This window comes from Callorhinus ursinus, unplaced genomic scaffold (assembly GCF_003265705.2).
Source record: "Callorhinus ursinus isolate GAN/ISIS: 27379988/994484 unplaced genomic scaffold, GSC_fseal_2.0 scaffold38, whole genome shotgun sequence".
NCBI lineage: Eukaryota > Metazoa > Chordata > Mammalia > Carnivora > Otariidae > Callorhinus > Callorhinus ursinus.
The window spans coordinates 12,115,112-12,133,388 of record NW_027397100.1 but is presented as its reverse complement, the minus strand read 5'-3'; the positions used below and the strand labels follow the sequence as shown (position 1 = coordinate 12,133,388).

Below are 18,277 nucleotides of genomic sequence, written 5' to 3'. Positions count from 1 at the left end.
ATAAATAAAATAAAATAAAATTTCTTCTGGAAATTCCAGTATGAGTTGAAAGTGTAATCCAAGGAAGCAATATTTTAACACAGTGGAAAATGTGTGAAAATTGAAGCAAAATGACTGGAAGCAGTACCAATTCACAAGTGTATTAATTATGTGAGCGTGTTTTCCTCCCATGTGAAGAATTGTTTTTTTGTATAAACGGACCTCCAGAGCAGCAAATTTGACCTCGAAACATTGCTGAACATAGTTGAGCCCATAATCCTTTGTATCCTATCATGTAAGAAAATGCTATAATCTCTACTTTGCTTCATGAGGTGTGAGATGTTTCTGCCTGGTTGTGGATAGATTTAACCTCTCTTCATGCTGGAATAAATCACAATTTTGCTTATCTACCTGGCCCCTGGAGAAATTTCAGTGCATGCCTCATGTTACACCTTTCTTTCTTTCTTTTTCTTTTCTTTCTTTCTTTTTTTTTTTTTAGATTTTATTTATTTGAGAGAGAGCACAAGTAGGCAGAGCATCAGGCAGAGGGAGAGGGAGAAGCAGGCTCGCTGAGTAGGGAGCCTAACGTGGGGCTCCCAGGACCCCAGGATCACGGCTTGAGCCGAAGGCAGCCGCTTAACCAACTGAGCCACCCAGGCGCCCCTGTCACATCTGTCTTTATCATCTTCCTGTTTGTGAAAGATGGGCTGAGATATGTGCTTCTGGTTCTTCTACAGGAGGGAAGAGAACAGTTTTGAAAGAGATACAATTCCTCCCGAGCCTCCAGCTAAGAGAGTGTGCACCATCAGCCCTGCTCCCCGGCACAGTCCTGCCCTCACGGTGCCCCTCCTGAATCCTGGGGGCCAGTTCCATCCTACTCCCCCACCTCTTCAGCACTACACCTTAGAAGATATTGCAACTTCACATCTGTATCGTGAGCCCAACAAGATGCTAGAACATCGAGAAGTTCGTGATAGACACCACAATCTTAGTAAGTGACTAATTGGTAATGTTTTAAATTCAGATTAAATCTTTGGGTTTCCTTCCTACTCAGTTATAAAGCAGAATGATACATCATTGCTTTTTTCCTCTGATAAGATAAAACAATATTATACATAAACAAGGATATTAGAGTTGTAGTGATCTTGTTGCTATTACCCTTATGATAAAACTGGGCTTGAGTAAATTTTTAGGAAATGCATAATGAAACATTTAAGAATAAAGAGGTATCGGGCGCCTGGGTGGCTTAGTTGGGTAAGCAGCTGCCTTTGGTTCAGGTCAAGATTCCAGAGTCCCAGGATCAAGCCCCCACATCCGGCTCCCTGCTCAACGGGGAGTCTGCTTCTCCCTCTGCCCCTCCCCCCTCGTGTGCGCTCGCTCGCTCTCTCTCTCTGTCACTCTGTCAAATACATGAATAAAATTGTAAAAAAAAAATAAAGAGGTATTTATTTTCATGGTGCAGAAAACTAGCAAATATTAAAACAAATGAGCTAAAATACTAATATTTCGGAGATCTCGGTGAAGGATATATGAGAATTCTTTATACTATTCTTGCATTGTTTCTGTAAATCTGGATTTATTTCAGAGTAAAGTGTTTTTAAAATTAAGATATGAAACATGTGTCTTAAAAGTGAAAGTACTGGGGTGCCTGGGTGCCTCAGTCGTTAAGCATCTGCCTTTGGCTCAGGTTATGATCCCATGGTCCTGGGATCGAGCCCCACATTGGGTTCCCTGCCCAGCAGGAAGCCTGCTTCTCCCTCTCCCACTCCCCCTGCTTGTGTTCCCTATCTCACTATCTCTCTCTCTCTCTCTCTCTCTCTCAAAAAAAAAAGAAAAATCTTTAAAAAAATTGAAAGCGCATGGATGTTTAGGTCAGGAGCTGAGGCATATCTAAATTTAAATCTTGGCTCTGCATCCTAACTAGGTGTGTGATCTTATGCAAGTTGTTTATGCTCTCTGAGCCTCAGGTTATTTGTTTCTAAAACAGAGATGATACTACCACTTGTGCTGGGTCATTATTAACATGTAGAATGCCTGGCGTGTGCATCTTTAGTATCCATAAATTTAGGAAGAAGCAAAACAGCCCCTAACAAGCATTACCCAAGATCAATTTTGAACAAAGCTTATTGTCATATCCTCATACAAGTTTCCTGTAGAAGGTTTCTTTGGAGTAACTGCTGATCACGTGTCAGAGCAGAGAACCAAAGGGCTGCTAACTTCCAGAGTTTTCCCTACATTTCCATTTGTGGGGTACCCCAGGGAGTAAAAAATTGCAGCACATTTGCTTGTCCCCATTCTGACTTAGGCTCAGCTCACTGGTAGTTTTCAGAGGAATGGACCATAGTAGGGCTTGGGTTCACGCGGTGGTAGCTGAATGGTGAGGGCCATGACAACAGTCGCAGCTACCAGCATTTACAGGTACTGCTTAGATTGTGCTACATGCACATCATATGTACATTGTCTCGTTCAGTCCTGACGGTGGTCCCATGCAGTTAATACCCCCTTTTTGCAGATGAGAGGTGAAGGAACTGTGGCCAAAATCATGTAGCTAGAGTGGCAGAGACAAGATTCAGACCCCAGCTATCTGATGCCCTAGGTTTGCCCTACATTGCTGATTTGCTGTGGCACCTCCCTTGGCCATTGTTCTGTGTAGTCTAATCCGTTTTCTCCCATGTCCCTCTTTTTATGTTAAAAACAAGGCTTGCGGGTTCCTGGGTGGCTCAGTTGGTTAAGCGACTGCCTTCGGCTCAGGTCATGATCCTGGAGTCCCTGGATTGAGTCCCGCATCGGGCTCCCTGCTCAGCGGGGAGTCTGCTTCTCCCTCTGACCCTCCCCCCATCTCATGTGCTTTCTCTCTCATTCTCTCTGTCTCTCAAATAAATAAAGAAAATCTTTAAAAAAAAAAAAAAAAACAAGGCTTGCTGTTGATTTCTTCTGTATTCATACATACTTTTTAACTTGTTTGATCATAACTTTTTGAGAAAGAAGTATGCCAGAATCTAGCTGTAACTGCATTATGGTCAGGTTTTCCTTTCATTCCTAACAATTCCAGAAAAACTTTTTTTTTTTTATCTTGAAACATTCTATTTGAAAGATCTTCAGTCCTCTTCTTACATGGTTCATTTTAGGTTTAACCATTTGTCTTCTGGGCTGGTGATAGATTCCTTAATTTTCCCCAGTATTCTTGAGAGCATATGCCCTAGTTCTCAATTCTTACCAAACCACTTATTCGCTCCGCTTTTTAAACAAATACATTGCAGCCCCTCCCCTTTGCTCTCCTAAAATGAAAGTTAGGGGTACTATAGCCTGTCTTAGACCCATAATTGTAGGATCAGTATTCTAAAGCATAATATATAAGAAAGTATTAGAATATGTTAGCGCTCAGGCATGACTTCAGAAGAAGATACAATAAAATAAGCAGATGCTTACACAGATACAGGATCACTATCAATACAGCACTTGTAAATTTAGATTGGTAACAGCTGTGTTATATTAATGATTTTAGTACTTTGAGCAGTGGTGTCATATGTGACAGGATTTGTCAAAATAGTGGACAGCTCTTAATTCAGTATACCCTTGATTCACACAGTCATTGCAATCTTGCAAATTTCATTTTAAATTAATGCCATACAAAAAAGTATTTTATGGGGGGCGACTGGGTGGCTCAGTCACTGGGCGTCTGCCTTTGGCTCAGGTCATGATCCCAGGGTCCTGGGATCGAGCCCTGCATCGGGCTCCCTGCTCAGTGGGAAGCCTGCTTCTCCCTCTCCCACTCCCCCTGCTTGTGTTACTGCTCTTGCTGTCTCTCTCTCTGTCAAATAAATAAAATCTTTAAAAATTTTTTTGGTGGGAGGCCCCTTGGCTGACTCAGTGAGAAGAGCATGCAACTCTTAATCGTCAGGGTTGTGAATTCAAGCCTCAGGTTGAGCATAGAGCTTACTTAAAGACATGTATACTATTTTTTGGTAATACTAAGTTGTTTCCAAGTGTTTGTACTGTACCCATTCTAGTTGTGGTGGTTAAGTATTTATTTGCATTATGCCAAATACTTGCCAACATTTAGTATTACCTGACAATTTAATTTTTTTCCAATGTATGGATATGAAATGCTATCTTAGTGAATATTTTATTTGCATTGTGACTACTTATAAGTTTGAATGTCTTCATGTTTTTATGGGCCATCTGTGCTTTTCTTTCTGGCATACCTCTTTATTTCTTTTGCCCAGTTTTCTTTTGGGCTGTTTGTTTCATAAGTGATTTGTCAGAGTTTTTTATATATTCTAAATGGTGATTTTGTTGTTGTTGTTGTTTTATGTCATTTTTGTGGGTTCCACACTCCATTGTGAATCATTGCCCTAGTCGTGTGCTCATATTTGGTATGGATGTGTGTGTAGTGACTTGCTAGAATTTTGTTTATTGTATTCTTCCTCTATAATCAAATTTAATCTCTAATTTCTAATAGGCCTAAATGGAGGCTATCAAGATGAGTTGGTAGACCACCGTTTGACAGAAAGGGAATGGGCTGATGAATGGAAACATCTTGATCATGTAAGAATCTTAATGGTGTATAATTTTCCTATTACATTTAATTCTTAATATTACCAATAATAATGGAGTATATATGCCTGAAGTGAGCTTCACCAGAGCCACAATTTCTTTGCAATAAAAACTTAATTTATCAGTGCGCCTGGCTTGCTCAATCAGTAGAGCATGTGACTCTTGATTTCAGGGTTGTGAATCCAAGCTCTTCAAGTCCCATGTTGGCTGTAGAGCTTACTTAAAAAATAATGATAAAATAAAATAAACTTGATTTATCTGCTACTCCCTTAGCTAGAGAGCTAAGAGTAACTCTCACATCTTTGCAGTGGGGTAATCACTTCAGGTTATAACAAAATGAAATCCGAAAGTATAATGGTTAAAATCGGGTTTGTCAGTTCGGGTCCCAGCTTTGTCACTTCCTTTACCTTTGTGCAATGGGCAAGTTGTTTTTACAGTTTGTAGCCATAATTTTTATATCTTAAAAAAAAAACTGTATTACTTAAATTCACAACAGGGTGGTTATAATATGTAAGGTGCTTATCACAAGATCTAGTATGTAGGAAATGCTAAATAAGTGGTGCTTCTTTGGGGCGCCTGGGTGGCTCAGTCTGTTAAGCGGCTGCCTTCGGCTCAGGTCATAATCCTGGGGTCCTGGGATCGAGCCCCACGTCTGGCTCCCTGCTCAGCGGAGAGCCTACTTCTCCCTCTCCCTCTGCCTGCTACTCTGCCTACCTGTGCTCTCTATCTCTCTGTTAAATAAATAAATAAAATCTTGAAATTAATAATAATAATAATAAATGTTGCTTCTCCAAAAACAAATGAGAGGGTGGTTTCACCATAGTGTTTAAAGGACTATATTATGGTGAGAGACCCTGGCTGCTTGAATCTGGAAGAATCCAAAAAGTGTTATTTTGAAATTAAAAAAAAAAAAATAATTTGCATATATATATTTAAAAAGAAGCTGTTGAGAGGCACCTGGGTGATTCAGTCGGTTACACGTCCCACTCTTGATTTTGATTTTGGTTCTGCTCATCATCTCAGGGCTGTGATATCAAGTCCCGTGTTGGGACTGTGCTGGGCATGGACCTGCCTAGGATTCCCCCCACCAAATTAAATAAATAAGTAAAAAGAAGCTGTTAAGCAAGGCATTCATATGTAGGCTTGATATTGCTAAACCTGAGATAACTTAAGCCTTCATTCTTTATAGCTTACCCATCCTTAATTTTCAGTATTGGTTATTTGAAAGTTCTATTCTTATGCCTGCCTGATTTCCTCTCTGGTTTAGGCTCTGAATTGCATTATGGAAATGGTAGAGAAGACAAGGCGCTCCATGGCAGTTCTGCGGCGCTGTCAGGAATCTGATCGTGAAGAACTGAACTACTGGAAAAGACGATGTAATGAAAACACAGAGATGAGGAAGCCAGGGAGCGAGTTGGTCTCCAGGCAGCACAGTCCTGGGAGTGCCGATTCTCTCAGCAATGGTAAGGGGGAGAGTCTCACCTAAGATGACACGGAAGGTTTTTTGTATTGTACTTCAAAGGAAGATGGTGCTAGATTGTGGAATTAGAAAGACCCAGGTGATTATGAAGAGTAAATGATAAAATATGTCAAGGATTCAATACCTGGCATGTTGAAGAAATACTGTCTAACTCGTGGATAATGAGAATATTTGTGATTTTGTTGTTTTTAACTCTCTATGTGCTAGGTGATGATTAAGGAATAGTTGTTAAAATTACCCTGGCTGAATGTCCTAGGTACTCTCATGTACCTCCCAGTTATTCCTCATCAGTACCCCTGAAAATCTAAAAATGTTCCCCTCACCTTCCCTCCTTTCCCTCCCACTCCCCATCCAGGAAAATACCATTTATCGACCTCTGTCTGGAGGCCTTTAGTTTGTTTTGTTTTTAAGATTTTATTTATTTATTTGAGATAGAGCGAGAGTGAATGAGAGGGAGCACAAGCAGGGTGGGGGAAAGGGCAGAGGGAGAGGGAAAGCAGGCTCCCCACTGACCAGGGAACCCCACTTGGGCCTCAATCCCAGGACCCTGGGATCACGACCTTTGTGAGCCAAAGGCAAACGCTTTACTATATGAGCTGCCCAGGCGCCCCGGGAGGCCTGTATAAAAAGTTTTACTATACCAAACTGGGTTGTCCCATCTTGCCTTTTCTCAGCCTGAAGCAGCAAAGATATGAACAATTATTCTCTCAATCCAGGGTACATGCAGGATGCCACAGCTTTTTCTTTGAAAGTGTCCCATCACATTCATCTAGTAACTAAAAAGATTGCCCTATCCAAAGACACAGCTAAATGAGGGGCCATCTGTGATCAGACGTTTTCCCCACACACCCACTTCAAGCTCCCTCTTTTTACCAGGGAGAATGAATCTCTCATTATGACAACCTAGCATGTTCCACAGATGACAGCTGTTAGTCTAAAAAACACTTCAAAAAAAATGAGGGGAAGTCATTGGTAACCAAAGGATCCCACTCCCCACCTCTCCCACAGAGCTGATTTTTGAGGCCATTGTAGATTAGCAACATTGTGTGGGTTATCATAGCAAGACATCAGGATATTTGTAGCTCCATTGGAGCTGCACTTTCATAAAAACTTAAGCGCTTGGGGCACCTAGCTGGCTCAGTCAGAAGAGCACATGATTCTTAACCTCATGGTCATGTGTTCAAGCCCCACATTGGTATAGAGATTACAATCATTCCATCCACTAAACGACACATACATACCAATGTACGAACAACTTCAGAGCTCATCCTCAGGTATTCCGCGCTGTCTGAACTTTCACAAATAGTCCCCATAACAACATGCAGAAATATCCAGAATTCACCTTCCTAATCACAAACCTTCCCCCTGTCAGTCTGCATGTGTTTAGGTGAGAGTGAGTGTAATCCTGAGGCAGCTCTTTAGCCCCAGTGGCAGGTCGTCCTAGGGGGCATTTATTTTTTTAAAAAAATTTTTATTTATTTGTTGTACAGAGAGAGACACAGTGAGAGAGGGAACACAAGCAGGGGGAGTGGGAGAGGGAGAAGTAGGCTTCCTGCGGAGCAGGGAGCCGATGTAGGGCTCGATACTAGGACCCTGGGATCATGACCTGAGCCAAAGGCAGACGCTTAACGACTGAGCCACCCAGGCGCCCCTTCTTGGGGGCATTTAAACATGGCTCTGGATTAGCTCATATTTTTCAGTGTCTTCATTTATGCATAGTATATATATTTCATATTTTTATTTTACTGTTTATTTCTCTTATATCATGTTTGTTGTAGTGTAGAAAGAAAGCATCATTCATATCCTAAGTAATCATGCTATTCAAAATGTGGACCAAAACCATTCCAAAAGAATTTGTTACTGGACCATGATCAGTTGAGGGGCCTGCCACAGCATGTACTGGGTGCTGTTTGCTTACTTTGACAAGAGTCCTCTACATTAAGCAGTGTGCTTAGAGACACGGTGGTTCTGTATTCTGGCCTATGTTCCCTATCTCTTTATGGACCGTAGCAGTTTGTAGACTAGCATTTGGAGCAGCACTGTGCTACACTTGGCAGTGTTCTTGGGCATAGCACACAAACATACCAGTGACTTCAAAATAATTAGATAATTTGTGATTTGTGGGTGTTTTTGTTTTTTGGGGTTTTTTTGTTTTTTGATAATTCATGTTTTAAATCTTCGGTGTATGCAGAAACCACTCGTGGATTATTTATTTAAGTGTTTAGTATTTAAGAATTTTGGTCATTTGGAGAGAAATTGACCTTAGAGTCTGGATAGCATTATTACTTTTCCCATTTAAAATAATGAAATAAAGGTTCCCTCTCTCTGAACTTTGGTGATTCACAGTATTTCAGGGATAAATTTGGTTCAGAAGACAATGGTTGTATTTTGGTATTTTACTTAAGGATGCATAAACAGGTAGGAAACGCATAATGAAAAAGAAGAAAATGATCCTGGTTTTCTCTGGGGTGTGGTGTAGAGGCTGTGGGTGATGGAGAGTACAGAGTGAGCACTCATCATCTTCACCAGCTCTTCTGAGGACAGGATTGCAGGTCTGACTAGCATCCTTTAATCAGCACTGTGGCTTACTACTACTCATCTCTTGGGGATTTGGGGTTGCTAGAAGTGTCTTTTTTTGACCTGAAGGTTTACGGATGTTCACTTTATAATTTTTTCACCAAACCACGAATTGATTTTTAAAAAAAATTTTTTTTAAAGATTTTATTTATTTACTTGACAGAGAGATACAGCGAGAAAGGGAACACAAGCGGGGGCGGGGGTGGGCGAGGGAGAAGCAGGCTTCCCGCGGAGCAGGGAGCCCGATGCGGGGCTCGATCCCAGGACTCTGGGATCATGACCCGAGCCGAAGGCAGATGCTTAACGACTGAGCCACCCAGGCGCCCCCCACGAATTAATATTTTTATGAACTAGTTAGTCATCTAATCTAAATCAAATGAGTTTCAGAAACAGTGACTAGACAGCGAAGATAGTGTAGTTACTGGAAAAAAAAATTTACTCAGAACTGAAAGGCAAATATTCCAAATTGAACCAGTCTACCAATCAGACAACACTGTGGAAGAAACAAATATCAGTTAGCATCATTGAAAGTTAGAATACAACTCTGAAGGAAAGTCATCTTAACTTAGAATTCTGTGCTAGAGCTGGGTCGCCTAGGTGGTTTGAACTTCCAACTCTCAGTTTTAGCTGGGCTCATGTGTCACAGTCGTGGGATCAAGCCCCAAGTGGGGCTTTACACTGGGCGTGGAATCTTGGGATTCTCTTTCCTTCTCCCTCTGCCCCTCCTTCCCAGTTTGATTTCTTTTCTTTTCTTTTCTTTTTTTTTAAGATTTTATTTATTTGACAGAGAGCACAAGCAGGAGGAGCGGGAGAGGGAGACTCAGACTCCCTGCTGAGCAGAGAGTACAATGCAGGACTCAATCTCAGGACCCTGGTATCATGACCTGAGCCAAAGGCGCAGGCGTTTAACCGACTGAGCCACCCAGGTGCCCCTCCTTCCTAGTTTCGAGCATGTGCTCTTTTTCTCTCTTAAATAAATGAATAAATCTTTTTAAGAATTCTGTACTAGACCAAAACCATTAAATGTTTAACCAATCCAGTTTTTCAAAAAATGTACCTCTTGGGGTGCCTGGCTGGCTCATTTGGTTGGGCGTCAGGCTATTTGTTTCATCTCAGGTCATGATATCATGGATCGTTGCATTGAGCCCCATGTTGGGCTCTGCTCAGCAGGGAGTCTGCTTGATGGTTCTCCCCCTGTGCCCCCTACGTACTGGTGTGTGCTTGCTCCAACGCTTATGCTCACTCTCTCTCTCTCTCTCTCTCTCTCAAAAATAAATCTTTTTTAAAAAATGTGTCTCCTGTCTACCTGATTGTGGTACCTACCACAGTTGAGTAGGATATACCCTAAAAGAGGGAAGTAAACCAGAGTGGAAGTTATGGAATTGATTAAACAGGACCCATCTTAAGAACAGGAGGGGCGCCTGGGTGGCTCGGTTAGGCAGCTGCCTCCTGCTCAGGTTATGATCTCAGGGTCCTGGGAACAAAGCCCAAGTCGGGCTCCCTGCTCAGCAGAATCCTCCTGCTCCCTCTCCCACTCCCCCTGCTTGTGTTCCCTTCTCGCTCTTTGTCAAATAAATAAATAAAATCTTTAAAAAAAAATGGTTTTTTCCCATAAAAATACAAGACATTGGTAATAGACCACTTCTAACCCTGTGCTGTTTACCCCTTTTGTAGATCCGCAGCGGGAATTCAACAGTAGGCCAGGAACGGGATATGTGCCTGTGGAGTTTTGGAAAAAAACTGGTATGTATCTGTGTGCTTCTGTGTCACTCACTTTGTGTGAGCCTGGAGCACATGTTTGGGGGAAAGGTCTTTGGCTCCTAACTTTCTCCTCAGAACTCTAGGCTCCTTCCTTTCCCCCTGCAGCTTTCACATACACCTGGACTGCACTTCACAGGATTTTTTGTGGGCCAAGAATTTCGAATGACTTCTTACAGTCCATCTGAGTTCCTTGCATACCCTTCTGCTGGGTCTTCCTGAGGCATTAAGTAACCAACTTTTCCTTCCCTATTTATATTCCTTATTTCTGAGCATATAGCTCAGTTCATTTCTGCCTGTTGTCTTCACTTGAATCTTCACACACTCTGTTTACACACTACCACATTTGGCTCATTCTGTCCTTGGAACAACCCTCCTTTCACCTTCCTTGTCCCCAGCTTTGTCAAGACTGTTCTTGGTGGGCCTCATTTTCTAGAAGACTAAAAGGAGGGTGGGTCTGCCTGTTGCATTAAGGTAGTGGATAAAACTAACCTCATGTCCCTAAATCTGCCCTTGTCCAGACATGAGCCTTCTTTTCCTTGTAGACTCCCTTTTCCAGGACCATTTTTTTGTAGTCCAGTACAGTTCTTGGTGGTTTTTTTTTTTTTTTTTTGGAGATAAAATTTACTTCTGCAAAAATTAATACTTGTCTCATAAAGACTCAGGAGCATCAAGATCATAAACAAATGGACAAAAGATATGAACAAATTGTGAGAAATACAAATAAACATACTGCAGAGTGTTTGTTCTGACTGGCAGTTTAAGAGATTATAAGATAAAGCAACCCTGATCGGTTAGCCCCCAGAGTCTTTATTGACATATATTTGTTGACCTATTTTTAGATGACCTTGTTAATGACACTAAATAATTCATTAGAGGTTTATTTATGAAATTATTAAGTAGACCAACCTTGAATGTGTACAAATTTTTTTAAGATTTTCTTTTACTTTTTTTTTATTAAAAAGCTAGGAGCCTGATGTGGGGCTCAGTCCCAGGACCCTGGGACCATGACCTGAGCCGCAGGCAGATACTTTTAGTGACTGAGCCAGCCAGGAACCCAAAGATTTTATTTTTTAGCATGGGGCTTGAATTTACAGCCTTGGGAGGTCAAGAATTGACACTCTTATGACTGAGCTAGGCACCGCAGTACATACAAATTCTTAAAATCATTGCTGTTTCTCAGACTTAGCCACACAAAATATTATTTTGTCATTAAAAATAATTTGGGGCCACCCAGGAGGGTGGCTCTGTTGGTTAAGTGTCTGACTCTTGGTTTCAGCTCAGGTCATGATCTCATGGGATGTGAGATCAAGCCCCAAGACAGGCTCCCTTGAGCCTGCTTGAAGATTCTCTCCCTCTGCTCCTCCCCCTGCTCACACTGTCTCTCTCTCAAATAAATCTTTAAAAAAAAAAATTTGGAAAACTACATAGCGGCTTGGAAAAACCTTTTTGCAGTTGGAAATGGGGAAATACGTATTACCAAGAAGTGGAATAGAAGTATTTGAAATGAAGATAGCAGTTGTTCAGGTAAAGAGGAGGATGACCATGCACAAGATCTCCTTGATAACTAGTAATTTCCCGCTTGGGAGGTACCTTTGGTTAACTCTGATTAAGAGCCAAACTTTGGTTTTGAAGTGGCTGGATTTGTGTCCTTCCTCTGCTATGGTGTCATCTGTGACTTAGGTGACTGCAAGGTACTTATTCAAACTGTGACTCTGATTGACCCTTAACCTGAGAGGATAAAATACATGTCAGGGCATTATTATGTTGACTTAAGAACCCTATCTGGAAACTAATAAGAGTGTTATGAAGGGCAGTGATGGTGGGCCACAGTGGACCTGTGTAGATACCAAGAATAAGAGGAAGCATGGAGTTCACACACTGTGAAGTCAACTGAGCATCATACTTGTCTTTTGGGGTGAAAAGATCTTTTCTTAAGGCCGGAGTGATAAGATGAAAAGTTTTAGGATGGCAGCCTAGAACACTTTATTTAGATCTTCTTTGAGCCTAGGCCATGTGAAAGAACCAGGCTATAAAGGAGTTTCCTTAGGCTTTTGGGTTTTCCAGTCTTGTGGACCCAAGAAGGCGGTCACTCACATTGGATCTTGGAGATGAGGCTCAATGCATAGTGTATGCCATTTGGAGTATCCATTCTGTGGAAACCAAGCAGGATGCTGGTGATGGGAGGAAGTGATCAGGAACCAAGTGGGGTGATACTGATCGTGTATGGGCTTTGGAAGCCCAGGCTCTTGGCATGCCCAAATCCATATCTTTAGCCCACGTTGCTCTGCTGAGTTCAGTCTTCTTCTTCTTCTTCTTCTTTTTTAAAGGTTTTATTTATTTTACAGAGAGAGAGAGCAGAGAGCAGGAAGACAAGCAGGGGGAGTGGGAGAGGGAGAAGCAGGCTTCCTGCTGAGCAGGCAGCCCGATGTGGGGCTCCCATCCGAGGACCCTGGGATCTTGACCTGAGCTGAAGGCAGACACTTATCAACTGAGCCACCCAGGTGCCCCTTGAGTTCAGTCTTCTATACCTAACTGCCTCCTGGCCATTTGTACCTGGATGCCCCAGAGGCACTTCAGTCTTCCCACTTGCCTCCACATGGCATTTTGCTTATTATGTTTCATTTCATAGCACTACCATTCATTCCTCACCTTCACCTCCAGACTCTTACATGCTACCAGCCTCATTCTGTCTCATCCCTTCCTCTATGCCCTTGCTCCTGCCTAAATTTAGAGTTTCTTCTGTCAGCTGGATTTCTATTGCCCCACCTCTCGCAGCCTATCTCTGCCTTCAGTCTTTTCTCCTTGCATAGAACCCTTCAGGAGTTAATGTTTCCTTTAGAAAAAGAGCCAAAGCCCTTAGCATGGGATGTCAGACTTCACAAACACTCATTTCCACCTACCATTTCAACCAAGACACATTTTCTTGATCTTCCACTCCACTTGTAGAGCTGACCACTTGTCTCCTTGGAACTCTTAGCTCTTGTACTGATATGTGTCACGGACCCCCAGGCCACTTTTGTACGTGATGACAAACGTGTAGGGGAAAAGGACTATGTCCTAGGCCTCTAGGTATCCCCAGCCCTTAGCACAGTGCTGCCTGTCTACACACCCAACAAAGGAGTACATGAACAGACAAATAGTCTACGAACAAAAGTGAATGTGTATGTCATATGTTAAACCCTGTGTATTTTTGGAAAAGTCCTCTTGTTTCAGTTCCATCCCTTCTCGCAATTGATAGGCAGTGGGAGGGAAAAGATTTCTCGACCAGTTGATTTTACTGTCACTTTCTTCTAGAAGAAGCTGTGAATAAGGTGAAAATTCAGGCCATGTCAGAAGTACAGAAAGCTGTTGCTGAGGCAGAACAAAAAGCCTTTGAAGTGATTGCAACAGAGAGAGCCCGGATGGAGCAAACGATAGCGGACGTCAAACGGCAGGCTGCAGAGGATGCCTTCCTCGTCATAAATGAACAAGAAGAGTCAACAGAGGTCAGAGTTCTGTTAGCCCTGGGGGCTGGGGGGTTCATGTCTGGGGCAGCTGCAGTCCCCGAGCCCACTGTTTTTTTCTTAAGTGCTGGGCAGTAAGGTAAAATGGTCAGCTCTTGAACTAGATGATTATAATTTTTATCTAGTACCAGAAGAATTTTGTTTCTTAATTAGTATATTCTTAGATAAATCAGCTGATTTCATCAGTTTTCAATTTTGAAAACTCACCCTGAAGACAGGGTGGAATTACATGATTATGAAGGCCACCTTTGTCTAGTGGGCTCACCAGGTGCCAGAGACACACAGTTAAGTGTATGTGTTGCCTTTTTGATCCCCACAGTGACCCTATGAGGTAGGTATTGTTGGGTTCTGGTTTTACACAGAGGAAGCTGGGGCTTAAGGAATTTTCACTGATGTGATCCCTTGGTGCTGAAGCCAGGGTAGGGGTAAGGAGACGCAGGGCCCTATAGCATTTGGTCTGTTTATAAAGAGGATAGTTCTTGCATGGATTGAAGTGACATACCGGGCAGACCTGCCTACCTCTCCAAGACCCAAGGTCCAGCACATGGTGATGTTTCTATCCAGGACACTTGTACCACAGTGAGGACAAAAGTAAAACTGAAAAGAAAAAAGCATATGACAAAAACATCATAACAGTCCTTTGGAATATAATAAAGTTCTTCTGTAATTTTCATTTCAGTCATTTTTCAGTTTTGAGATAAACTTTAAGTCTTGAAGCAAGCCTATTTCTCTAAGTAGGCAGATCCATCTACCAGTTGAGACCTAAAGAACTGGGAGGTTTTGTTGGTTGGTTTTGTTGAAACAGCAGCAGTGTTAAAGTTTCACTCCATGTAAAGGGTGCCCTGCAGGATAGTAGTTCCAAGCACGGCAGGTGAAGAGGAACGTGCCTGCATATCACGGGGCCCTCACAGAGGATGTGGGAAGGTTCCTTGTCATAGCACCCCAACAAAGACACTGAACTGTGAGAAAATAGTTCCATTAACCCTCTTGTCCTTCTTCCCTCCTACTTTTTCTTTAGAATTGTTTTTGAGCAGTGACATCTCTCTTGTGTGTATTTAATTCTCTATCTGTAGCCATCCACAGCTATATCAGTATCTGGTCATATTTACCTGTTTTTATATCTGTGTTTATCTTTTACTGCGTCTGCCTCCAAAAAGGGAGTGGAACATTTTGGCTAAGAGCATCAGTTCTGGATCTAGACTGCGTGGTTTAATCCCAGCTCTCCATTTATAGAATTGTGCTCTGAACGACCTGTCATTTTTAACGAGAAACGCAGCCAGGGGGAGTGGGGGAGGGAGAAGCAGGCTTCCCGTAGAGGAGGGAGCCCGATGTGGGGCTTGATCCCGGGACCCTGGGATCATGACCTGAGCTGAAGGCAGGTGCTTAATGACTCAGCCACCCAGGCGCCCGAGGACCTGTCATTTTAATCAGTGCAAAGTGAGGTACACACCAGCACCCAAACCAGCAAACTTTTCTTTCCAAAATGGGAGTGATAGGAGGACCGAAGCTCTGGGTTAGTTTGCATTGGACCAGAAGGGGTGAATTCCCTTTATTTTATCCAGAAAATCCTGAAGTCCAGCAGGCATCTCTGGGGTTTCTTTTTCAGAGAAGTGGTGGGGAATAATGAAGGGAGCCCAGAACGGGAGGTTAGGGACCCTGAGTTCTAGTCCCAGTTCCCCCTCACAGTGGCAGCATACCCTTAAGGTCTCAGTTTCCTTCTCTGTGTAGTGAGTGTGTAGCAGCCCCTGTCCTGCTGGTCTCAGTTTTTACAGAATACAGTGAGGTCAAGATCATGGTTGTGGGTGTGGTGGTAAACGGCAGTGCACTGTAGACAAAGGGTTTTGTGACTGTAAAAATGTACGTGTGTCAGCTGTGGTAGTGCCTGCCCTTGCAGAACAGCTGCCACCTCTGAGGCCAGACCCCAAGAGTCTCCAAGTCTGCCCTATAATGCCTCGGGCAGAGGGGTGGAGTGAGAGGTCACCTCATCTCTGCCACAGGACACCTTCTGTCTCAGCCTGGATTTCCTTACCAGTCTAATGGGCTAGCAGTTGATTTTCAGATGGGGAGTCATTTCTCCTTTGGGTTAGGTTTTTGCAATAAGGTCAAGGAGGCCTGGGAAAGGTCCCAGGGACTTGAACAATCCCAGGTCATTCTGAGAACGTGATCCCCAAGCCACACTTAGACTCTGTACTACAGGTATCTCTCACTTTTTGAAAGTTCACATTAGGCCTTTGGTTTTAGAAAATGCCTGTTAGTACCTGTTCTCACTTGCTGAAAGAAACCTGAAGAGGATTTTCACTTTAATGAGAAACGGGAAAACCCAAAAATAGCATTCAGTATTTGTTCTGTAGCAAGCCCAGCACACAGCCTGAGAAGCAAGACTGGCCCCACCAAGCTCCTTCCCCAGGAATTCCACTCTCAGCAGCTGGCTGTGAGAGCTTTGAACTGGGTCTGTGCTTTATCTCAATTTATTTTATGCATCCATTAGCAAAATGTGTCCTACGGAAAAGCCTAAGAAAAGTTATTTTTTGGGTCTGGGAATACTGAAAATTTTCCCATATAAATGAATGGTAATTGTTTTTCCGCTTTACACCATTTCAGCTTATGAAAGGTTTCATAGGAAGGCTCCACCTCCGGATAGCAGGGGAACCTGTTAATAGTGGCAGAGACTGATGATCTGTGCTTAAGAGGAAGGTCTAGAATCCATAAGCAGTGACTCAGGAGGTTTATAACCTTCTGCCACTAACTGCAAAGGACTGTTTTGGCCATATGTGTTGCTCCAGCCTTGAGGAATGCTGATCCTGAAGGGTGATCACAGCAATAATACACCTTTTGCCTTATATCTTGGCAAAAAGCCTCATGGTTGTCAGGGGGAAGAAGACACAGGAAAAGAAAACCTGCAAGTGTCCTTTTCACCCTGGCTGCTCTGATACCAGCCACGCTGTTGTTGATTTTATGATCCTGCCTCTGGGGTGCCTGTTTATCTTGTTTTATTTTGTCCTATAAATGATGAAATAATCTATCTGGCAGCCAAGGTGAAAGTACTAGTGGTGTAATATTCTGTCCTGGTTTGAGATGCCTTTTCAGCCTGGGACAGAGAGGGAGTAGAGGCTCTCCCATTCGGCTGGGGCTGACCATGGGGCTGACACATTGGCCTGTGTTTCCAGGGCGGTCCCATGTGGGCAGTAATCAACCGATTTCTTCCCCACAAGTGGTAATGTCCTGCCAAAGCATCATTTGGAGTCAGCCTATCAGACTAAAAAATATGACATTCTCTGGAGTGTAGTTTGCTTTAGGATCCGTAAATGCATCCTGGGAAAGATGTCTCTTCCCTATTCTGGTCCTCTGGGTGTTGGTGCTGGGCAAGTTTGGGCAGTCCCTAAGTGTATTTCCTGAGAAGCCTGTTGTGTTAGAAGGGAGTCTGCAATCCTTTGTAACCTTGAGTATAGTAGAGTCAGGGGGTTCCGCTTCTAGGCTTTGTATAGCCATGTAATCATTTTACAGCTTTAGGCCACATCCCTGCCTCCTGGCTCTCAGTGTCCCATCTGCAAAAGGTGGGCTGGATGGCTGCAAGCACTTGTCTGTTGTTTTATACTTGAGTGGGTGTCCAGATTTCATTGGGGACAGTGTCTCTCTTCCCTGAGGGGATTATGTAGTGATCAGGCTGCTGGTGCTCAGGTCCTTCCTGACACCTAAGAGAGCCTTGCCTCTTCCTGCTAATTTCACCTGGCCAGTGCTGGAGGCTTTTTCTCCTCTGAGGGGGTCCTGGGGGCCTTGGGTGCAGGCTCACTCGTGGAGTCCTCAGGGGAGCCTCCAGAAGGAGGGGGCGGGCGCTGAGAGCTGAGCCTTGTGGCAGCCTCCATGCTGCTGCTCCCCTCCTTAGCTTTCGGACGGAAGTGCAGTGCTGTGTGTTCACTGGGCGTCCTGCCGCTGCGCTTGTGGGCCTGCCACTCGGAGTTCTACCCGAGTCTCACTGGCTCCTCACGTCTGTCAGAATTAGTGCTCTCCCTTCCTCACCTCCCCCCCATGCATTTCTGCTGAAGCTCAGCAACGCCTGCCCCTTGTGTGGCAGGTCCAAAGAGTAGCAGGAAAATGTCCCGGGGCACTGAGTTTGGAGGTGCTGGGTGGCTGCCTGAAACAAGCCCGAAGTAGTCCTCTGATTGCCAGCCCACCTGTGACGAGACACATCACCGAAAGGAGAACGGGCACAGAAGTTGCACAACTGCCCGCACTCCTGGTCCCCTGGCAGGGGGCTTTTTTAAAGGATCAGGTGTTGTCGGTAAAAGCGATCAAGATCATTCCTCTGTTGAGAGCAGCAAGAACACACGTGTGCATGTGTCGTGTCGGGGACCCTGGGACAGTGTTTGGTTTGGTCACTGAGGATTAAATGTGAGTCAGAACCATGAGTAGGTGCCTTCGG

At 43.6% G+C, this 18,277-nt stretch overlaps 1 protein-coding gene across 3 annotated transcripts in view; it reads left to right on the top strand.

The window, feature by feature from the left end:
* CBFA2T2 (CBFA2/RUNX1 partner transcriptional co-repressor 2) overlaps positions 1–18,277 on the top strand; it is a 154,666-nt gene that overhangs the window by 131,279 nt on the left and 5,110 nt on the right. For 2 of the 3 annotated variants that reach the window (XM_025876566.2, XM_073880540.1), the window contains exons 6-10: positions 717–970; positions 4,442–4,527; positions 5,804–5,999; positions 10,268–10,336; positions 13,649–13,839. In XM_025876566.2, the coding sequence (XP_025732351.1) occupies positions 717–970; positions 4,442–4,527; positions 5,804–5,999; positions 10,268–10,336; positions 13,649–13,839 (796 nt within the window). The remainder of the gene's footprint in view (positions 1–716; positions 971–4,441; positions 4,528–5,803; positions 6,000–10,267; positions 10,337–13,648; positions 13,840–18,277) is intronic. The other variant, XM_025876567.2, reaches the window with a different exon arrangement.